This window comes from Pelophylax lessonae (assembly GCF_965119305.1).
Source record: "Pelophylax lessonae genome assembly, chromosome: 3".
Lineage (NCBI taxonomy): Eukaryota > Metazoa > Chordata > Amphibia > Anura > Ranidae > Pelophylax > Pelophylax lessonae.
In genome coordinates this window covers 394,480,764-394,503,965 of record NC_138770.1, presented here as the reverse complement: position 1 = coordinate 394,503,965, position 23,202 = coordinate 394,480,764, and the positions used below count along the sequence as shown (strand labels likewise).

Below are 23,202 nucleotides of genomic sequence, written 5' to 3'. Positions count from 1 at the left end.
CAGAGAGATCGTTGCCATGAGGTGCCATGTTGAACTTCCAGTGACCAGCATGAGAGAGTAAGAGCGATAACACCAAATTTAACACACCTGCTCCCCATTCACACCTGAGACCTTGTAACACTAATAAGCCACATGACACTGGGGAGGGAAAATCGCTAATTGGGACCAATTTGGACATTTTCACTTAGGGGTGTACTCACTTTTGTTGCCGCCGGTGTGTAGACATTAATGGCTGTGTGTTGAGGTATTTTGAGGGGACAGCAAATTTACACTGTTATACAAGCTGTACACTCACTACTTTAAATTGTAGCAAAGTGTAATTTCTTCAGTGTTGTCAGATGAAAAAATTTAATAAAATAATTACAAAAATGTAAGGGGGGTGTACTCACTTTTGTGAGATACTGTGTGTGTGTGTGTGTGTGTGTGTATATATATATATATATATATATATATATATATATATATATATATATATATATATCAGAAAATATTATAATACAAATACATATAAATAATATTGAAAACTAGTTGAAATAGCCTTGCTAGTTATAATCAGCTAAAAAAAGCCATTAAGTCAATTGCAAATACATCATATATAGAGTGGTATTTAACTCACCCCTAGCATTCCCACTGTTCCTCCCGCTATAGCTTGCCCCTAGAACACATGCCTTATTTCTCAGTATCCATGTCAAAAGTAAGATGGCCCTTAGGTCGACTTCACACTGCCCTAATGTGCTTGTGGGTGCAGTGTAGTGCACCTGTGGTAGAGGGTTAGCTGCGATTTACCATAGACTTTTATTATGTCCCGTGGATTGGATGCATCAGTATAAAGTCACCCTTATATTGCACAGAACTATACTTAAAATAAATATATACACACATATACAGACAAGCCCTTCTCTATACTCCCCGTTGTATAGCAAGGCACAAATTGTTTTTTTTTGTGGGAGGGGAGAAACAAGTTAGGCGGGGACTTCCGGTAATGTCACATCCGGCCGGTGAAGCGCACGCAGGGGCTGAGTTTCTGGTCCAGCGTTTGCACATTGTTCTTTTGTGAGTGTAACTTGATTTGAAGGTTTAATAATAAAACAATAAAATTACACTATGCAGATCTCTTTTATAATCCTCTTTATATGAAATTAATATTCACCACTGAATCCTGGCACCATACCAGAGGAGCACTTGAGGATTGAGGAAAATAAATCCTAAGACCAGGATACTCTAATTGAAGCGCATAGTAACTCTTCCTGCTAGGCTTAAGAGTCAACAACTGTTGGTGAGTGGGGGACACAGGAGGGGGGCACATAACTGTGGTTCCTGCACCATGAAAAGTGTCTGAACGCTTGTACTTTATTATAAAGACTGCACTAATTTTCACTTGATTTATTGGATTGGACTTTTATGCACATGAACTTTATAGTTATAGTGTATCATATATTTAAGGTGCTGTGAATTTGTGTATTGCTATATTTGTAGGAGTTTGACCTTAGCAACAGCAGCCGCCCCCAGGGAATATCTAATTAGTATAAATTTATAATTTTATTGTTTCTATTGTTCACTGTTTATTTAATTGGTTTTAAAACATTTATTGCATTCAGTAGAGTGACCACAGCGTGGTCACTATATAGGAAAAAATTTAGTACACATTCTTTGTCATTTTTCGATTCATCTTATCCCACTCAAAAATGGGACTGTTAGTCTTAATTGTTCTCACTGAGTAGAGCTGCACGATTCTGGCCAAAATGAGAATCACGATTTTTTTGCTTGGAATAAAGATCACGATTTTCTGTGTAACATCTTTTACATTATAAAAAAAATTGGGATAACTGTACGGTTTTGTTTTATTTTTTTATTCATTAAAGTGTATTAATTGCGTTTGAAAGACTGCTGCGCAAATACAGTGTGACATAAAAATTTACAACAATCACCATTTTATTCTGCAGGGTCTCTGCTAAAAAAAAAATATATAAATGTTTGGGGGTTCTAACTACTTTTCTAAGAAAAATAAACTGATTTAACTTGCAAGCAGCAAGTGTAGGAAAAAGGTTTAGTCTTTAAGAGGTTAAACTTCCTTCTTCCGGCAGAGGGAGAGAAAAGATACAATGTAATCATTTGTGTTTACAGTTCAGTGGGAGACTAATGCTGATAGGCTTTTGCGGGAGGCTCTGTTTTTTTTTTTTTTTGACAGCTGCTCCCTCATAGCTATGTAAAGAATCGAGCAAGTGTCATGTAAAGATCGTCAGGGGGAGTGAATCGCGATCTCGATTCTGTTACGATTAATCGTGCAGCTCTATCACTGAGCAAACAACTTTTGTTTGCAGTAAAATTATTATAAATGCACAGACGTTAACAGTGGATTCTAAAAGTATAACTTAGATCAGTATTTACTGTAACGACAAGTTGAATTACATTACCTTGTGATCATAGAAGGCATCAATGAGAGTAATTAAACGACGAGCTTGAGAGCGCTTTGCCATGTCTAGATGTGGAATTCTTCTAATAAATACGGTGTCAAATTTCTTGCACATTTCCAGGTAGTCACTGGCTCCTAAAGGCTAAGTTAAAAAAGTGAATTCATTTTTTTATCTTCTCAACCATGCAAACGCATTCTGCATATGTATATTTCACAAGTACCACTTAGTATTATGGGGATCATTTCCTATTGCTGCCCCTCCTCTGTGAAAGGGACTAGCCACCTAACTAGGCACAAGTAAATCATACCAGCAGTGGTCTGGTCCGCAGACCAACATTTGAGCAAAAAAAAAAAAACGCCTAAGGACCACTGCTGAAACAGACAGTCTGGCAATCAGGGAGCCGCATCCAAAGAGGCATCACAGAAAAACTGCAGCCCCTGAACCAACTGGTCTGCCAGCTCAGCAAAGGATGACACACAGGGACCCAGAAAGGGGGGAGGGTGCCTAATTGAAAGGAGGGGAACCCGGGGGAAGTTCGATAGAAGTCAGGTAGAAGTCACTTGCTGACGAAACGCATCAGGCGTGGTCACGTAATCACGCAAGAAGCCCTCGTCACACGCTGATCCCTCGAGGCTCGTAGCCAGGTACCGGGCTGCGGGCGCACAGGACGGGCGATAGCGGTAGGACTGTCGGCTCACATGCTGTCATGTTGATATGATTTCTTGTTATTTGTAAGTGCAACTGTTGAAGGGTGATTGTTTGGGAATAAAGGCGTACATATTTTGTACTGGATTACGCTATGTTGCTTTATTACTATTCCCTATGCAAACGGTCCATATGCTGGTGAGATGTTTCCATCTGCTATCTGGCGGCGGTCCCTTTGAAACTTAATACGGAGGTTGAAGGAGAGTAAGGCGATCCCACTGGCTGATTTGTTTGGCACATATGCAGATTTGATCTGGTAAGTGTTCCCACTTAAGGGTGCACACAGCGGTGTGGTGAAGGTCTTTTTGGGCTCTCTGCAAGGATACACCTATTTCAGCAAACTTCCTTTTGGGACTGCATGTCTGGACTTTCCTTTCATTCATTGATTGAGATTATGTATTGATTCATGTTCACTCATGGACTACAGCGTTGCTAGTGTGTGAAGGAGTCTCTGAGCCCTCGGGCTGTTTGGATCTTTTATGCACCATATTGATATATATATATATATATATATATATATATACATACACACTTGTCAAAAGTATTGAGACACCTACCTTTACACACACATGAACTTTAATGGCATCCCAGTCTTAGTCCGTAGGCTTCAATATTGAGTTGGCCCACCCTTTGCAGCTATGCCAACATCAACTCTTCTGGGAAGGCTGTCCACAAGGTTTAGGAGTGTGTCTATGGGAACGTTTGACCATTCTTCCAGAAGCAAATTAGTGACGTCAGGCACAGATGTTGGACGAGAAGGCCTGGCTTGCAGTCTTTGCTCTAATTCATCCCAAAGGTGTTCTATCGGGTTGAGGTCAGGACTCTGTGCAAGCCAGTCAAGTTCCTCCACCTCAAACTCACTCATCCATGTCTTTATGGTCCTTGCTTTGTGCATTGGTCCAAATCATTTGGTGGAGGGGGGATTATAGTGTGGGGTGTTTTTCAGGGGTTGGGCTTGGCCCCTTAGACTCTTAGGGCGTCAGCATACCAAGAAAATTTGGACAATTTCATGCTCCCAAATTTGTGGGATGGCCCCTTCCTGTTCCAACATGACTGCGCACCAGTGCACAAAGCAAGGTCCATAAAGACATGGACTTAGCATGGGTGGTGGAAAATTAACTTCAAGTGCAATAATTTACATTATAATAGTAACTAAAACATATAAAATTAAGTGTAACAATCTAAAAAATAAAAATTCCAAAGTGCTCTACTGGTGTGAACCTTCCAACTAAAAAGTTTTTGCACTTAAGTTAAATTGTATGGCAAATATCTGTAGAGGGGTTCCACCATCACTGCTAAGTTTTGAAAAAGATGTATGCCTTATTTTCCTTTTGATGTGTATTACAGGTGAAATTACATGTGAGGCACTGATATGGACTGATAGGCAGCACTAATAGGCACTGATTGGCAGCACTGCTGGGCACTAACAGGCATCACTTTAAAATGTAAAAACACCCACAAAAATTTGTAATGTTTTCAAGAATATTTATTGCACAGAATTCACAGCCCCCCATCACAGTGCCCCTTGCAGTCTGCCCCCTGTCTCTCTAATCACAGTTCCCCCTTTGCACTCTCTGCCTACCCTGCACAGTCCTACCTTCAGCATAAATAGATAGCTAATATTATTAGCAATGTGTTTAAGTTTGAGTAAGAGATTGGAGACTTGCTAAAGGAGATATTCAGAGACTGCAGACAGGATACAGTAGATGGTCAGAGACTGCAGACATGATACAGTAGATGGTCAGAGACTGAGGACATGATACAGGAGATGGTCAGAGACTGCAGACGTGATACAGGAGATGGTCAGAGACTACAGACATGATAAAGGAGATGGTCAGAGACTGCAGACATGATACAGGAGATGGTCAGAGACTGCAGACATGATACAGGAGATGGTCAGAGACTGCAGACGTGATACAGGAGATGGTCAGAGACTGCAGACGTGATACAGGAGATGGTCAGAGACTGGAGACGTGATACAGGAGATGGTCAGAGACTGCAGACGTGATACAGGAGATGGTCAGAGACTGCAGAAAAAAAAGAAAGCTCTATTTGTGGAAAGAAAAGAACATACATTTTAATTGGGTACAGCGTCCCACAACCATGCAATTGTCAGTTAAAGTAACGCAGTCCTGTTTCGCAAAAAATGGCCAAGTCATAAATGAGGTTAAACCTTCTGGAGCTTAAGTGGTTAATTAATTTCATGTGGATTTATGATCATATATCACTACTCCCCGTCTAGATGCAGTCTTATATTTATAATTTATTTATTTATTATTTATTTAGCTTATGTAGATTTTGGGTGCTTCCCATGGGCCGGTAGGCATATTCCTACTTGGAGATCCTTCTTTTGTCTAATCTCTTATATATGGTTTACACCATCCTTGGCTTCTATCATCTACCCCCACAGGTATGATGTATAATGTACTTATTGGTTGTTGAATCATCCTCCCCTCAACTTTTCAATATATATATAATATTCACAAAAATATGGTAGATGTGTGGTGTTTTTTTGATTGAGCGAACCATCCTTATAATGTTACGTTTTTCATTAAAGTGCAATTTTGTATTTATTTGTATTTATGTATAGATTATGTATTTATGGCATTTCCCCTTTTATTTCCACTATATACTTACAGTTAGAACTATATATTGCACATAATTACTGTGGTCCGGAAAAAGCGGGGGCTCCCGCGAAACATGTAGACCAATATACTGCAAATTTATTGATCAACTTTATTTAGCCTACATATCAGCTCTATGTCTGTACTCGATACTGTATGGTATATATACAATGACATTTATATGTCTTTTTAATGTGTAGTTTAACCACTTCCCGCCCGCCCTATTACAAATTGACGGCGGGAATGTGGTTGAGTTATCCTGACCGGACGTCATATGACGGCGGCAGGATAACACCGCTCTGGGCGCCCCCCGGGCAGTCTGACACCCTGCATCTCCGATCTCGGTAAAGAGCCTCTGACGGAGGCTCTTTACCATGTGATCAGCCGTGTCCAATAACGGCTGGTCACATAGTAAAACAGGAACAGCCGTTGATCGGCTTTCCTTAGTTCGTGCCTGACAGGCACGAGTAAAGGAGCGCCGATCGGCGGCTCCCCTGACAGGGGGGGGGGGGGGGGTCGGCACTGGTAATCAGATCATTGATTACCAGTGCAGACCCTCGGGGGGGGGGATGCCACTAGATCCACCAGGGATGCCCACTATGACCCCAGGGATGCCCACTATGACCCCAGGGATGCCCACTATGGCCACCAGGGATGGCGATCAGGGCTCAGGGAGCCCCCCATTGCCCTCCCCATCAGTGATGCCCACTAGTGTCCTCCCTATCAGTGCTGCCCACAAGTGCCCATCATTGCCATCCTTTAGTGTCGCCCACCAGTGCCCATTATTGCCCACCAGTGCCGCCTATCAGTGCCCATTAGTGCCCATCAGTGCCGCCCGTCAGTGCCGATCAGTGCCGCCCATCAGTGCCCACCAGTGCTGCCTATCAGTGCCCATTAGTGCCCGTCAGTGCCACCTATCAGTGCCCGTCAGTGCCGCCTATCAGTGCCCATCAATGCCGCCTATCAGTGCCCAGCAGTGTCGCCTATCAGTGCCCACCAATGCTGCATATCAGTGCTACCTATCAGTGCCACATATCAGTGCCTATCAGTGCCGCCTATCAGTGCCGCCTATCAGTGCCACCGCATCAGTGCCACCCCATCAGTGCCACCCCATCATTGCCTCCTCATCAGTGCCTGTCAGTGCAGTCTCATCAGTGCTCATCAGTGCAGGAAAAAACTTATTTATTTACAAAATTGTATAACAAACAAAAAACTTTTTTTTTTTTTCAAACTTTTCTGTCTTTTTTTATTTGTTTAGCAAAAAGTAAAAATCGCACAGGTGATCAAATACCACCAAAAGAAAGCTCTATTTGTGGGGGGAAAATGATATAAATTTGGTGTAAGTACAGTGTTGCATGACCGCGCAATTGTCATTCAAAATGCAACAGCGCTAAAAGGGGAAAATTAGCTTGGGCGGGAAGGGAGGGAAGTGCCCTGTATTAAAGTGGTTAATAAAGATTTTTGTAAATTTTATATACAATTTTGATGTGGTCTGAGTTCTCAAAAGGCATATCCAAAGTCCCCTTTTTATTTTTAACTTGATGCCATCTGTGAAAAAGCTGAAGTTAAAGAGAGGATGGCTTCTACAAATGGATAATGATCCTAAACACACCTCGAAATCCACGGGGGATTACATCAAGAGGCGTAAACTGAAGGTTTTGCCATGGCCTTCACAATCTCCTGACCTCAACATAATTGAAAATCTATGGATAGACCTTAAAAGAGCAGTGCGTGACAGACAGCCCAGAAATCTCAAAGAACTGGAAGACTTTTGTAAGGTAGAATGGGCAAAGATACCTCAAACAAGAATTGAAAGACTCTTGGCTGGCTACAAAAAGCGTTTACAAGCTGTGATACTTGCCAAAGGGGGCAGTACAGGATATTAACTCTGCAGGGTGCCCAAACTTTTGCAGACGCCATTTTTTGGTTTTCTGTCATTTTGAAAGTGTCAATGATGGAAATAAAATCTAACTTTTGTTGACATATTATAACAGGGCTCGACAAACCCGGGCGCCAGGTCGCATTTGCGACTAGAATTAACGACCTGGCGCCTGGGGTGCCCTGCAGGAGGTGTCCTGTCCCTTTTGCGCTCCCCACCTTCTCCTTGAGTGCATGGACTTCCGCGCTGTCCAAAAATTGAGGCCCCGGCTTTTCGGCCTTCTTCTGTGAGATGAGAGGCTAGGGGAACTGGCGCCCTCTTGTGGTGGCCGGGAGTAATGCATGTTCTCAATGCCTTCCCATCTCCTTCCAAAGAGGAAATGAGAGGGAAGTTTTTTAAGGCTTCATCTCTCTGTCCAGTTACCTTTGCTTAAAGGTAAGTGGACAGGGAGTATGGTTATTATTATTTATTTTTTAAATGTAAAAAAAAAAATAATAATTTTCTTTTTTTTTTTAATTATTAAAAAAAATAAAAAATGTTTTCTTTTTTCCCCAATTCTTATTATTAAAAAAAAAATTATATATATAATCTTTTTTTTTTTCCTCATCGCCGTGCCACAGCCGAAGGCCCCTTTCACACGGGCTGTCTGATCAGGTCCGCCTATCAGTTTTTCAGGCAGACCTGATCGGACCCTTCATTCTCCTCTATGGAGCAGTTATCTGCCGCCATCTGATCCTGTCTGCCAAAAACAGACGGATGGTGGTTCTATTTTCTATCCATCCCGTGGATCGGATCAGATGGCATCGGATGGAAAGAGACTGACAGTCTGTTTCTTTCCAATTGCGCTATAGAAGAGAGTGGAGTTCTAGTCGTATCTATTTGTAAATTTAGTATCCGTTTTATTAAATAAAGTTTGGTTGTTAGTTTAAAAAAAAAAAAAAACTGGCTCCTAACTTTTTTAGCTGGCTCCTAGATTTCAGGCAAATTTGTCAAGCCCTGTATTATAAGAATGTCTAATCTGTAATTTGATGCCTTTTGGAGATTTTTTCCATCTTTCCTTGGCTTCTTTATGCACATTAATACAAATTTTTACCTGGGGTGCCCAAACTTTCGATCCCCACTGTATATATATATATATATATATATATATATACAGTAATCCCCCGCTCCATCGCGGTTCAGTTTTTGCGGTCCCGGTAATTCGCGCTTTTTAATTAGGACCCATTAATTCGGATATCGCGGTCCCGGTAATTCGCGCTATTCTAATTAGGACCCATTAATTCGGATATCGCGGTAATATTTCGCCATTTCGCGGTTATGTAGCGGTGAATGAGAGAATCAGAACGAGGCTGTGGTGGAACGCATGCCTCGCTCGTGGACCGCACCGAGCGCGGTGACGTTAGAGGGGGCGGTAACGCGATTCGGAGCATGTGCAGATGTGCTCCGTGCTCCTTTGCCAACCACAAGCAAGAATGCCCGCAAGAATGCCACCCAAACGCCCATCATCTAAGGCTAAGGCTTCTGGCGAGCCAAAACAGAAGAGGAAGTTCCTTACAATTCAGGAGAAGGTGAAACTTCTTGATATGATAAAGGAAGGACAGAGTTATGTTGCTGTAGCCCGCCATTATGGTATGAATGAGTCAACGATTCGATACATCAAAAAGGATGACAAGAATATCAGGGCAACTGCTGCACTGTCCATAAACCAAGCTGCAAAAAGAGTTGTTTCTTCCCGCAATAAAACCATTGTTAGGATGGAAACTGCATTGGCCATTTGGATCCAAGATTGCAGAAAAAAAAGCATCACATTGGATGGTAACATCATCAGGACACAGGCAAAGAAGCTGTACGACACTTTTGCCAATGAAGGAGGCTCTGAAGAAGGCTCTGCCGCAGCCGAACAGTCAGACAACGACAATCCTGATCAGCCTTCTACTTCTAGTACAGGTACATCTTCATCAGGAGACTTTTCTGCCAGCAAGGGGTGGTTTGACCGCTTCCAGAAACGCTATCAGTTGAAGAGTGTTTCATTGCAAGGTGAAGCTGCATCTGCCGACAAAGGAGCTGCTGAAAGGTACACCAATGAGACCTTCAAGAGTTTCATCGAGGAGGGTGGGTACAAACCAGAGCAAGTCTTTAATATGGATGAGACCGGCTTGTTCTGGAAGAGAATGCCCAAACGGACCTACATCATGAAGGAGGAAGCCTGAGCCCCTGGATTCAAGGCTTATAAGGACAGAGTAACCTTGGTTATGTGTGGAAATGCTGCTGGGTTTATGATCAAGCCAGCCCTGATCTACAAGGCCAAGAACCCCAGAGCATTGAAGCATAAAAACAAGAACCAGCTACCAGTCTATTGGATGCATAACCCTAAGGCTTGGATGACTAAACGCCTCACAACTGAGTGGTTCCAGAATTGTTTCATCCCAGCCGTCAAGGTCTACCTTGCCGAACTTGGCCTTGATTTTAAAGTGCTTCTGCTGATGGATAATGCAGGAGGCCATGCCATGGATCTATCGTACGAAGGAGTGCAAGTTGGGTTCCTTCCACCCAACACCACGTCTTTAATTCAGCCTATGGACCAGGGTGTGATACGAGCATTCAAGGCGCTGTACACTCGCAACTCCTTGAATCATCTTGTTGAATCCATGAACAATGATGATAATTTCAATTTGAAGAACTACTGGCGTAATTACACCATTGCAACTTGTCTGGAGAACATACAAAAGGCCCTCAAGGAGATGAAGAAGGAGACCCTGCATGCCTGTTGGAAGAAGCTTTGGCCAGAAATTATTCATGAATATGAAGGGTTCTCTCCTGACGAAGTTCATCATTCAGCTGTGGACAAATCAATTAGGCTGGCGAAGTTGCTAGGAGGTGAAGGTTTTCAGGATATGACCCAGGACGATGTCAATGACCTAATTGAAACCCATTCAGCTCCACTAACCGATGAGGATCTGACAGAACTCCCCAAGTCATCGAGTGAGGAGGAAATGGAGGAACATGAGGGGGAGGAAGAAGAGGAAGGCTTGTCAATTGAGCGCCTTGGCAGGGTCATGCGTACGGCCAATGACCTGAAACAGATGTTAGCTGATTGGGATCCTGACATGGTTCGTTCACTGCAGTTCCAAAACAGCATTGATGGAGCCATTCAGGTGCACAAGAACCTCCTCGCCCAAAAGAAGAAACACGCCCAGCAACTGCCTATAACTATGTTCTTCACAAAACAGAAGAAGGCCACATCCACCCCAAGTACCTCCACAGGCACCTCTGATGTAGAAGTGGAGGTCATGGAGCAGTAAGAAGACAACCCACCTACACCAAAAGAAGCACCTGCTGAACCTGCGCCTTCAAAAGGACAGTAGCTGCTCTTATTTGCTGCTTATCGTCATCTTCTTTTCTGCTGAGTACAGTACAGTACTGTACAAATACTGTACAGTACTCTTTTATTTACTACTGTACATTATACAGTACTGTACTTTTAGCACAATAGTTTTGTGTTTTTACAATGCTCTTGCTCTCTCTCTATACAGTACTGTACAGTACTCTTTTTTTTACTACTGTACAGTACACAGTACAGTACTGTTAGCACAATACAGTACAGTAGTTGTGTTTTTACAATGCTCTTGCTCTCTCTCTATACTGTACAGTACAGTACAGTTGTACAGTATTTTTTTTACTACTGTACAGTATACAGTACTGTACTGTTAGCACAATAGTTTTGTGTTTTTACAATGCTCTTGCTCTCTCTCTATCTTTTATGTGTTTTTATTGCTTAAAAGTTTGTTTAAAGACCTTTAAATGCTATTAAAAAGTTAACAAAACATGCCTAGGGTGTATTTAAATAGGGTCTTTCTATTTCGCGGATTTTCACTTTTCGCGGGTGGGTCCGGAACGTAACCCCCGCGATGGAGGGGGGATTACTGTATATATATATATATATATATATATATATTCGTGTGGGGATGATGCCAATGAGAACCTAAATAACATTTATAAATGGCATCCCATCCCAGATTTCTAAAACAGTATAAAAGGTACCTTTCTCTGTTAAGAATACAAAACACACTGTCTACCAAATATGTAGGCTAGGCAGATCAGGCCACATGGTTTCTGGCTACCATTCATTAGAGTGAATCTGTTGTTTTCAAAAAGCAGTGAATGAGATGCTTGACTGGTTAGCAGCATATACACAGACATGATGTATGCATGATCCATGTTAGAAAGTAGCAGTGTTCCTCTTAACTTATCCCTAGGAAAACAAATGGAAAATGGAGACATTTCCTTGGTCTCTTTTGTCAAATTCTCCATTTACTTAAAAGTCCAAATATTTTATCTCCTGCATTTAACTGCAGTATCTTATCATTTTAGGTTCTGTGAAAACAACCTTTGTATAGGATGCTTTCACTCATTGCAAGGATAAACATTAATTTACTGTGGTTTCTCATCACATTCAACATCCTCCATCTTAGCAATTAAAAAACGTAAAGCTTAATGCTTCCAAAAAAAAAAAAAACAATATATATATAATGATGCTCCAAAAACAATTAAATGAATGCTTTATGTTCTTTAGGAGTTCCTGCACACTTCAGCCTTTGTGAATGGTAGGGTGGTACAGAATGTGCAGACAGTACTTTATTATTATCATTGAGGAGACACAACATAAGTGCCTCACAGCACCATCTTCATACAAATAGCCAAAGGAATCTGATCTCAGACAGTATTTTTATGGTGAACATGATAGCACTTTCCAGCCTGCTATAATGAGCGTTTAATAAGCTGTGTTCATTTAACTTCACAGATAAGCAGACTCGGCAGCAGTGAGGGTTCTTTGGTTCATTAATTGTATACATCCTTCAAAGCATTTAAATAAATAAATGTATATACAAGAAACCCCAAAGTATATACAAATACCACAGTAAAGACTTGAAGAACACAAAAATGTTTATATTATGCTTCCATTTCATTACTACAGCATGATGGGCCATTATTGAATGTCAACAATAATCTGCCAGAACAGAAATATGGGTGCTGGCCATTACAACAGGTCCCCGGGTTACAAACAAGATGGGGTCTGTAGCTTTCTTAAGTTTTTAGGTGTAGCTCCAGCCAAAACATTTTTTTTCACCTTTTTTGGATAGCATAGGGAAGGGTTATAACCCCTGTAATGTAGTTTTGTCTGTTTTCTGTACCCCTGTTCAGAAGATTTCACCTCACTTTCTGTCCCTGTGACAATTGGATTTTGAAAATTCTGGGTTGTTGTGGTAACAAGTGATAAAGCTTCAATGGAGACACCTTTTTCCCATGAGAACTCTTACAGGAGTGAATTTCCCTTTCTAGGGGTAAATGTCCCCTCACTTCCTGTTGTCTCCCTCCGTTTGAAAGTAGGAGTCAGATGTTTGTAACCTGGGGACTGCCTGCACTTGTTTTTGATGGTGCAGCCTAGTACTGTTTTGCAGATCCTTCTTTCATTACTGTGACGAGACCCTTGCTCGCTCGCTTCTGCTCTCCCGACACTCCTCTGTTTCTAGTGAGTCAGCTTGCAGATCGCAACGTCTGATGGTTCGGGCAAACAAAAGCTCCGGGATCCGAACTACAGCTATGTGCCGTTCAGAATCCATTAGAACACACACCAGGCAGGCTGTATGTAAGTTCAAACAGGAAGACAATTTATTGGGAGAACACAGCACACTTTTATACAGAATTTGGAACATCCTTCCCCCAACAACCGCTTTCCCATTGGTCAATTGCACAGTACCTGCAGTTCCCTATAAGGTCCTCTGAAGCCATGCAAATGAGGGCTTGAAAATGAGTCAAGTGATTGGTCAGATAGCTTGACCAGAAGGACTTCCATGTGCAAGGAGACAGAAGCCCCAGGGGGCAATCAATGTACACAATAGTCAGACACAGAACAATGGTTCCCTAACGAGCCCTCAATAAACATTACTCTGAGTGTCAATACATCCCTTAGCAGACAACAGGTGAGGTCATTAGCACACCTGACAATAGGTGAATGGAAAGCCACCTCAGACCAAAAGCAACATTGTTTAGACGGTCCGTTTCCTCATTGAACTTCCTGGAATTACCATATTAGGAGTTGAACTTCCTGGTCAGAGACCTCATGCTGTACAGGGAATAAAAATCTTCATATTACAAGGGCGACATTATTCCTGAATATGACTGTCCCATTTGTAGTAGTCCAAACCATAACCCATCTGTCCTTAAATTCCAGTGACGGTGAACACCGTCACATATCTTCCCCCGGGGAAACAGTCCAACAGCCACAGTGGGACCCCGAACGGTTCAACTCGAGGATGTTGGAAAAGTAGTCTTATGGTTCCAGGTCTGTCTGCCAGGATAACCCCTCCACATTCCCATGTATATTCATGGTGTTGGGGTGTGGGGCCTTTTTGTAATTGAGAAATCTACACGTATGTGTCTTCCATCAAGTTCCATTCCGTTTGCACGTTCTTTTGCCTCCTTTGCATCTTCAACATTTTCAAAGCAGACAAACGCGAAACCCCTGGAACGTCGAGACTGCCGATCATACACAATGGATACATCAGCCATTGGACCATATTTTGAAAATACTTCTCTTAGATCTCTCTCCGTTGTGTAAAGACTTGGGCCAAACATGCCCAAACAGCAGTTAGGATCAGGATTTGCCGGACTTACTCTACTTCCTATATGCCGCCTTCGCTTTGACATGGGAGAGCGACTGCGGCTGTGACGTCTGGTGATCCCGGCCATGGCGGCCTCTGGTGCATAAGAGGAAGTTAAATGGCCCAAATCGTTCCCCAAAAGTACTTCTGCAGGTAACTCGCGTAGTAATCCCACTAGCACATATCGCTCCCCTGAGCCCCAATCCAAGAGGACTTGGGCGGTGGATAAACGTAGCACCTTGCCCCCTGCTACCCTGACTGCAACAGTCTGGCCGGTCCGGGCTGACTGGGGAATCATGTGAGGCTGGATGAGGGTAATCGTAGCCCTGGAATCGCGGAGTCCCTGGGCCGGCTGCCCATTAACCCATACTGCCTGGCGATGGTGCTGTCGATTATCTCCGGCAGCAGCTTGGATAGGATCCGCTTCGAAAAGTTCGCCCCACTTTTCCTGAACATCTCAATGGTTGGGCTCATTCTGGTAGCAATGAGCCGCTGGTCTGGATGGATGATTAGTCTCTCAATACCTTGTGGATTGGCTAGGGCAATATCGTTGCAGATGACCAGTTCCGTTACAGGTATAGCACTTAGGTCCGGTAGGAGGGTTGGGTCGGGCTGGGGGTCTAGAGGCAGACCACGGAGGTACTGAAGTCGGCTTAGAGGCTGGTAAACTGGGCTGAGATAGTGGATAGCGCTCGTTTTCGCCTGACCTTCGAGAGTCCAGATATTCATCGGCCAGAGTAGCCGCTTGCTGTACCGTCTGTGGTTGTTTATCTCGCACCCAATCCCGTACTACCGGAGGGGTGTGGTTAAAGAACTGTTCTAATAGTACTAGCTGGGTGATGTCCTCTATGGTATGAGCGTGGCTTCCCTAGAACCAGCTCTTAAGGTTCCGCTGCAGACGATGTGCCCACTCCACGTATGTTGTGTTGGTTTGTTTCCGGGATTCTCGAAACTTAATCCGGCTGGCTTCGGGTGTAATGGCAAATCGGGCTAGCAAAGCTTCTTTTACCCGGTCGTAGTCTTCAGCGCCTTCGTCCTCCAGGGCCCGATATGCATCCACCGCTCTGCCAGTTAAATTACTCGCCAGTAAGACGACCCAATCTTGGGACAGTACTTCATGTATCTGGCATAGTCTCTCAAAGTCCTGCAGGAATGCGTCAATTTCCTTCTCTCCTTCCTTAAATAGCTTGAACGCCCGAAAGGGCAACTTACGGAAAGTCGCTGCATTTTTAGGCGTTTTCTCTGATTGCCGTATTTCTGCCATTCTCTTCTTATGCTGCTGCTCTCGTTCTCTCTCTTGTCACTCTAGTTTTTTCTCTTGTCGCTCATCCTGTAGCTGGATGTCTCTAATGGCATTCTGTATGGCGGTCTCTGATGGGTTAGCACCATATAATGCCAACCGCTCCCGAACTCGTTGCTGAAACAAGTCTTCAACTGACCGGGGTCCTGCATCACCATCCCTCTGATCCATCTTGGCTAGCTCACTGATCAGGGTGGCCTTGTTCTTTGTCCCACCGGTCCCTCCGCGGCTCTCAAGTAAGTCTTTCAGCGTGGCTCTCCTGCATGCTGCATAGCTGGTCATTGACTCTGGTGGTTTGTAGTGTCCCGGTAACTGGAGAGCAAATCCCACTGCTGCCAACCAATGTGACGAGACCCTTGCTCGCTCGCTCGCTTCCGCTCTCCCGACACTCCTCTGTTTCTAGTGAGTCAGCTTGCAGATCGCAACGTCTGATGGTTCGATCAACCAAGGCTCCGGGATCCGAACTTCAGCTATGTGCCGTTCAGAATCCATTAGAACACACACCAGGCAGGCTGTATGTAAGTTCAAACAGGAAGACAATTTATTGGAAGAACACAGCACACTTTTATACAGAATTTGGAACATCCTTCCCCCAACAACCACTTTCCCATTGGTCAATTGTACAGTACCTGCAGTTCCCCATAAGGTCCTCTCCAGCCATGCAAATGAGGGCTTGAAAATGAGTCAGCAGTGATTGGTCAGATAGCTTGACCAGAAGGACTGCCATGTGCAAGGAGACAGAAGCCCCAGGGGACAATCAATGTACACAATAGTCAGACACAGAACAATGGTTCCCTAACGAGCCCTCAATACACATTACTCTGAGTGTCAATACATCCCTTAGCAGACAACAGGTGAGGTCATTAGCACACCTGACAATAGGTGAATGGAAAGCCACCTCAGACCAAAAGCAACATTGTTTAGACGGTCCGTCTCCTCATTGAACTTCCTGGAATGACCATATTAGGAGTTGAACTTCCTGGTCAGAGACCTCATGCTGTACAGGGAATAAAAATCTTCATATTACAAGGGCGACATTATTCCTGAATATGACTGTCCCATTTGTAGTAGTCCAAACCATCACCCATCTGTCCTTAAATTCCAGTAACGGTGAACACCGTCACAATTACTTTGCCATTCACTGATTTTGAACAAGTATGGAATATTAGGAGTCTATTGGCTGCATGCTTGTTCCAGGTCAAAGACTCATTAACAGTAGAAGTTAGGGTCAGAATGACAGCCATGGAGCTTGCGCCATTCAATACATTTATTACAAGTCAGCAATGGCAGCTTCCAAATTTGTATTTTGACAGACCTCTTTAAAAATACTAAAATACTACTAATCCAGGCCAAATAGACTGATCCAGAGCAGTAAGACATGATAAGTATCTACTACTGAAGCATTTTCCAAACCTATGATGAAGTCCAACCAAAAGTTTGTGTTTTGTGGATAACCACAAAAATACCTAAGCAGCACTGCTGACACAATCATTACTTCACCTGTGCATACATAAAGTTACTTGCAACAGGCCAGGATGCATTTACATGTAACTGATAAAAATATATGAAATACACATTACATTTTTCATCCCAGTAAGTCTGGCCAAAGATGGTTCGATTTCTTGGCCGGTTTGGCAGGAACCGGCCGAAATTCGATTTGTGTATGGGCAGGCAGAATGTACCAAGTTGGTCAGTCGATGCTGGATTTTACTTGCGATTATAACCAGTGGCTGCAATAGCCACTAGCAATGATCACTGTCTTCTCCCGGTGAAGACGGCTTCCCCCACCAGGGGAATACAATGGCTCTGCAGAAGCCACTGTATGTCTGTCAGCACTGTCTGTGTTGATTGGGGAATCGTGCAAATTTCTTTCCTGCTGTGGTTGTAGGAAAGAAATTTGCACTGTCTATGGCCAGTTGGGGATTTAAATTAGTGGCTGTCTAGTTCGTAGGCAAAAGACTCAGCACACCACTTTTATGCTGTATATAACAAGAAAACAAAACCACCATGTACTTTATAGGACAAAATTTGGCAGGAAATTTTTCCAACTCCTGTCAGTCAGTTGCTATTTTGTTAAAATTAAAAAAAGGTAAAATGCATTGAGGTGTGGATGCCACTTTGCTATAATCTTACATGTTTTTCTGCAATTGAATTCAGTAAATATACTATACAAGAAGAGTCATGTTTTGCTGTGTTATTCGTATGAGACACAATAATGCTTCCGTCTTGCTGTATTAATCCAATGTTTGGAGGTAAACAGTGCCATAATAGCAGTACTAAATGCAAGCTGTAAAATCATGGTAGGGTGGAGTAGGAGAGAGCACTGCACTCCACTATAAGGGGGTTAATAAGAGATACTGGTGTGAAATACGAGTGGTAATCATTATGTTCTTGTTTAGGTTTAGTTCACACTACTGCAATGCATTTCTTATGCAATTTCACTCTGATTATGTAGTGTGACTTTGGATGTGGTTAGCATATTCTATGGAGCCAAAGTATCACACAAACCTTTTCCAAAATTGCACCACACAGTCACATTGATGTGAACAGGCACCATTGAAAATAACGGAATTTTTGTAAAATCTTACCTGTAAAATTCCTTTCTCTGAGTCCTCCGACAGTCGCCGCCTCTTCATATTCGTCACATATGGGGTATTAGACTTTGCTCCGAAGGAGTAGCTAGGCAACAGAATATGTTAACATTAAAGCTTTTAACATATCCCACCCTCAAGGGGTGGTCCCCTCAGTCAATACCCTTCTACTTCCTGCAACCATATCTCAGTTTCAGTGGAATAGCAGTAGAGTATACAACCAAACCCCAAAAGAGGGGCGGGGGCGGCGACTGTCGGAGGACTCAGAGAAAGGAATTTTACAGGTAAGATTTTACAAAAATTCCGTTTTCTCTTACGTCCTCCGACAGTCGCCGCCTCTTCATATTCGTCACATATGGGGACGTCCCAAAGCAGTGCAAACATGAGGGGTGGGAAACGCATCCGCGCCGAAAGGCAACGCAGTCTCCGCATCACAGAAAGGAACCTTACCAAAGGAAGGAAACCAGCTGGGCTACAGGAAAAATAATTGCTCAACAGGAGCAACAACCCAGGAAAAGACAAATAACCAGGGGATAAAAAACTTATCCCAACAGCCAGAGGTCCCCAACAAGGGACCCTAGGGAATTGCCGCACTAAGAACCTTGCGGCCAAAGGAAGCATCCGCCGATGCCTGAACATCTACTTTGTAGAATTTTGTGAAAGTGTGCACGGTCGACCAAGTCGCCGCCTTACACACCTGGGCTACAGAAGCCCCATGACGACAGGCCCAAGACGTACTCAGAGATCTAGTAGAGTGCGCCTTCACAGGCACAGGGGGAACCTTCCCCTGCAAGGCATAGGCCTGTTCAATGGTCTGCCTGATCCATTTGGCGATGGTAGAGGCCGACGCCGCCATGCCCTTCCGAGGACCCTCTGGAAGAACAAACAAGGAGTCCGTCTTTCGAAAAGACTCAGTCGATCTAAGGTAAACCCTTATCGCCCGAACAACATCCAAAGAATGTAATCTCACCTCCTTTGGATGTTTAGGCTTCGCGCACAGCGAAGGCAAGACAATATCCTCATTAAGATGGAATTCCGAAACTCGCTTCAGAAGAAAAGAAGGATTAGGTCGCAAGACCACCTTATCCAAATGAACAACCAGATACGGAGACTTGCAGGACAAAGCCGCCAGCTCCGACACTCTGCGAGCCGAAGTGATCGCAACCAAAAAGGCGACCTTTTTGGACAACATAGACAACGAGATCTCCCTGATCTGTTCAAAAGGAGCACGTTGTAACACAGATAGAACGAGATTCAAGTCCCAAGGGGGCAGAGGATCCCTCCTAGGAGGAACCAGATGCCGTACTCCCTGAACAAAAGTGCCAACCAAGGAGTTGGAAGCCACGGGACGTTGAAACAGAACGGCCAGCGCAGACACCTGACCCTTTATCGTAGCCAGCGCCAAACGCTGATCGACACCCGTTTGAAGGAAGGACAGCACTCGGGAAACCGAGTACGTGCGGGGTGAAAACCCCCTGGACTCACACCAGGCAAAATAGGCCTTCCAAGTACGGTAATAAACCTTCCCCGAGGAAGACTTCCTCGCGTTGATCAAAGTATGAACGACCTCTGGGGAGAGACCCTTCTCCTTCAGGACCTCGGTCTCAAAAGCCAGGCCGTCAAAGCCAGCGACTGTAAAGCAGGATGGTATATCGGTCCTTGAGACAGGAGATCGTCTCGAAGAGGCAGACGCCACGGGGCGTCGACCGCCAGATTCACGAGGTCTGCGTACCAGGACCGGCGAGGCCAGTCCGGTGCCACAAGAACCACCGTGCTGCGTTCCGAGCGTAACCTGCGAAGGAACCTGGACAGCAACTGAATCGGTGGAAACGCGTACATCAGCTTGTACTGATGCCACGGGGCCACTAACGCGTCCGACGCGTCTGCCCGAGGATCGCGCGTCCTTGCCACGAACCTTCTCACCTTGTTGTTGAGACGAGACGCGAACAGGTCCACATCTGGAAGACCCCACTTCGCGCACAACATCTGGAAGACAGCCGGGTGGAGGGACCATTCCCCCTGATCCAGGGTCTGGCGACTCAGATAGTCCGCCTGCCAGTTCACCACCCCCGGAATGTGAACCGCCGTTATCGCCGGGACATGAGTCTCGGCCCAAGACAGAATGTCGGCCACTTCTCGAGCCGCTCGGGCACTCCTGGTGCCCCCTTGGTGGTTGATGTAGGCCACCACCGTGGCATTGTCCGTCTGCACCCGAACCGGGCAGCCCTGCAGCCGGTCCGTCCAGCGATGAAGACAGAGATTTATCGCACGCAATTCCAGAATGTTGATCGGAAGGGAAGACTCCCCCTCCGACCAAGTTCCCTGGGCGGACAGAACACCCAGAACACCACCCCAGCCCGACAGGCTGGCATCTGTGGTGATCACCGTCCACGAGATAGGACGAAACGACTTGCCCCCGGACACCATCGGGGACTGGAGCCACCACAGAAGGTCTCTTCTGGTGCGATGACTCAACGAGATTTGAAGATCCAGAGATTGAGGTCGCCCGTCCCACATGGACAGGATCTCCGCTTGGAGACCCCGCGTGTGAAACTGGGCGAAGGGAATCGCCTCGAAGGCCGAGACCATCAATCCCAGACATCTCATGCACGTCCGCAGAGACGAGTGCGGAACGTCCCTGAGGGACCTGACTTCCTCCTGAAGAGTTCTGAGTTTGTCTTCCGGCAGGAAGACCTTCGCCTGCACCGAGTCCAGAATCATTCCCAGGTAGGGAAGACGAACCGACGGACTCAGTGTCGACTTTGGAAAATTTATCGTCCAACCAAACTCCTGCAGAGTTTGCATCGTGACAGACAGGTCCTTCTCCAGACCCTGGCTGGTCGCAGACCGAACCAGAATGTCGTCCAGATACCCCAGGACAGAAATGCCCTGGGCCCTCAATAATGCCAGAACTGGTGCAAGCACCTTGGTGAAGACCCGCGGAGCCGAGGCGAGACCAAGGGCAACACCACGAACTGGTAGTGATCCTCCGCAATGGCAAATCGAAGGTACCTCTGGTGACCCTCGAAAATGGGGATGTGAAGATACGCATCCTTCAAATCGATGGAGGCCATGAATTCCCCCGGAACCAGGGCAGCCACCACCGACCGCAGGGATTACATGCGGAACTTGCGAACCCGCACAGAGCGGTTCAGAGCCTTCTAGTCCAGAATTGGACGAACCTTACCCTCCTTTCTGGGCACGGTGAACAGATTGGAATAAAACCCCCGAAATCTGTCCCGATGAGGCACCGGAACTACCACTCCCTGAGCCCGCAGGTCCCGCACCGCCAGGTGCAGGTCCCGTAAAGGCTCTGGAGACAGTTGAAAATTTGAGGGAAAAAATCTGCTCTCCGGCCGAGAGAGCAACTCGATCTTGTAACCAGATCGAACGATCTCCTGAACCCATCTGTCCCGCACGCGGGCCAACCAGGGCTGAAGAAAACCGAGCAAGCGTCCCCCCACCCCAAAACTGGGTGAGGGCGCCCCTTCAGGCCGCACTGTTATGGGCTGCGGATCCGGATTGACCGGACTTCTGTTTTCCAGACCAGGGCTTCTTCTGAGAGCCTTGACCTTTGAACGGTATGCCCTTGTAGCGCGACCGAAAGGCACGAAAGGACCCCTGAGGGAGCCGAAAATAAGCATGCTTCTTCCCAGAAGCCCCCTTAGCCTTGGGGAAATGGGGCAAGAGAGTGCTCTTACCTCCGGTGATCCCCTTAATCAACACATCCAAGGACTCCCCAAAAAGGCGAGACCCATCATAAGGCAGATTGGCTAAGGTCTTACGTGAAGACTGGTCCACCGACCAACATTTCAACCAAACCAGGCGGCGAGACAACACCGCCACGCTGTGCACACGTGCAGCCAACGGGACTAGGTCCAAGTCCGCATCACACAGATACATGACACCCTGGTGGATTTGATCCACCATATCCAGGGTCGCCGGCGAGGCCGAATCGGCCACTAGGACGCGCCTAAGCATCTGCGTCCAACTTGCGACCGCCTGGGCCGCCATGAGAGAGGCAAACAGAGCCTTAAGCATAGAACCCGTAACAGAATAAGTATGACGGGCAAGAGACTCCAATCTCCTATCCGTGGCATCACGGAACACAGGGGAATCCTCTGCAGGAATCGCAGTGGATTTGTTTAAAACCGCAATTGCGTGATCCACCGGGGGTGGTACACACCACCTTTCATCAGTGGAAGGCGAGAAAGGACCTACTTGGTACAGCAAAAGGTTTGCGCAGATTGCGCCATTGTTCCTTAACAGCGCGCTGAAAATCATCATTGCAGGGAAAAACCTGCGGCGTCCTGCGTTTTCTCTGCGTCCCATAAGCCGCCAAGGCAGCGGGGGGACACACTTCATCCTGCAAACGCAGCGTTTGTTTTATGGAAGCAATCAATTCATCCATGATTGCAAGCTCTTCAGGCGAGCCAGGGGGAGAATTATCAACCCCTTCAACTTCAGCCTCCACCTCGGACCCCACTAGATCCAGGGAGGAGCGGGACCCCGATAAGGAGGCCCCCGCCATAACAGCCCCATCACCTTCACCCTCAGAATCAGAGGAAAGAGAAACTCTGGGTCTTTTAGTAGATTGAGCAGCCACCAGCATCTGCACCTGAGCAGCAAGGCCAGCCACAATAGTGGCTAAATCCCCCCCCTGGGGGGGAAACAGCGGTCCCCTGGCTTTCCACCAAGGCGGTAGGAAATTTGCCCTCCTGAGAATCCATTGCCCCTATTACAAATGCCGGATAAGAAAGGGTTAACTGCCCCTTTAACAAGCGCGGGGAGCGCAGCCCACCGCACCACACACAAGCACAATGAGACCCCCACAGGGACAATAAAACTGACACAGGCAATGGATAGGAAGGGTATAACCTGAGGAGACCCTCGCCGCTGCTGCTGCCTCGATCGGTGTTCCTGGAGAAGAGGAAGTGATTCTGCCAGAGCGCTCTATGAAAGCCTATGGGAGGCTACAAGAAAATGGCCGCCATGCATGTAGAACATGCGGCCGGAGCGAGTGTAGG

The 23,202-nt window shown here is 45.6% G+C and overlaps 1 protein-coding gene across 1 annotated transcript in view; it reads right to left on the bottom strand.

Annotated features, from left to right (window-relative positions):
• The window catches only part of AFG1L (AFG1 like ATPase), a 206,146-nt gene that overhangs the window by 5,376 nt on the left and 177,568 nt on the right, over positions 1–23,202 (bottom strand). Inside the window, exon 11 of the mRNA XM_082248831.1 lies at positions 2,415–2,555. Within this exon, the coding sequence (XP_082104957.1) occupies positions 2,415–2,555 (141 nt within the window). The remainder of the gene's footprint in view (positions 1–2,414; positions 2,556–23,202) is intronic.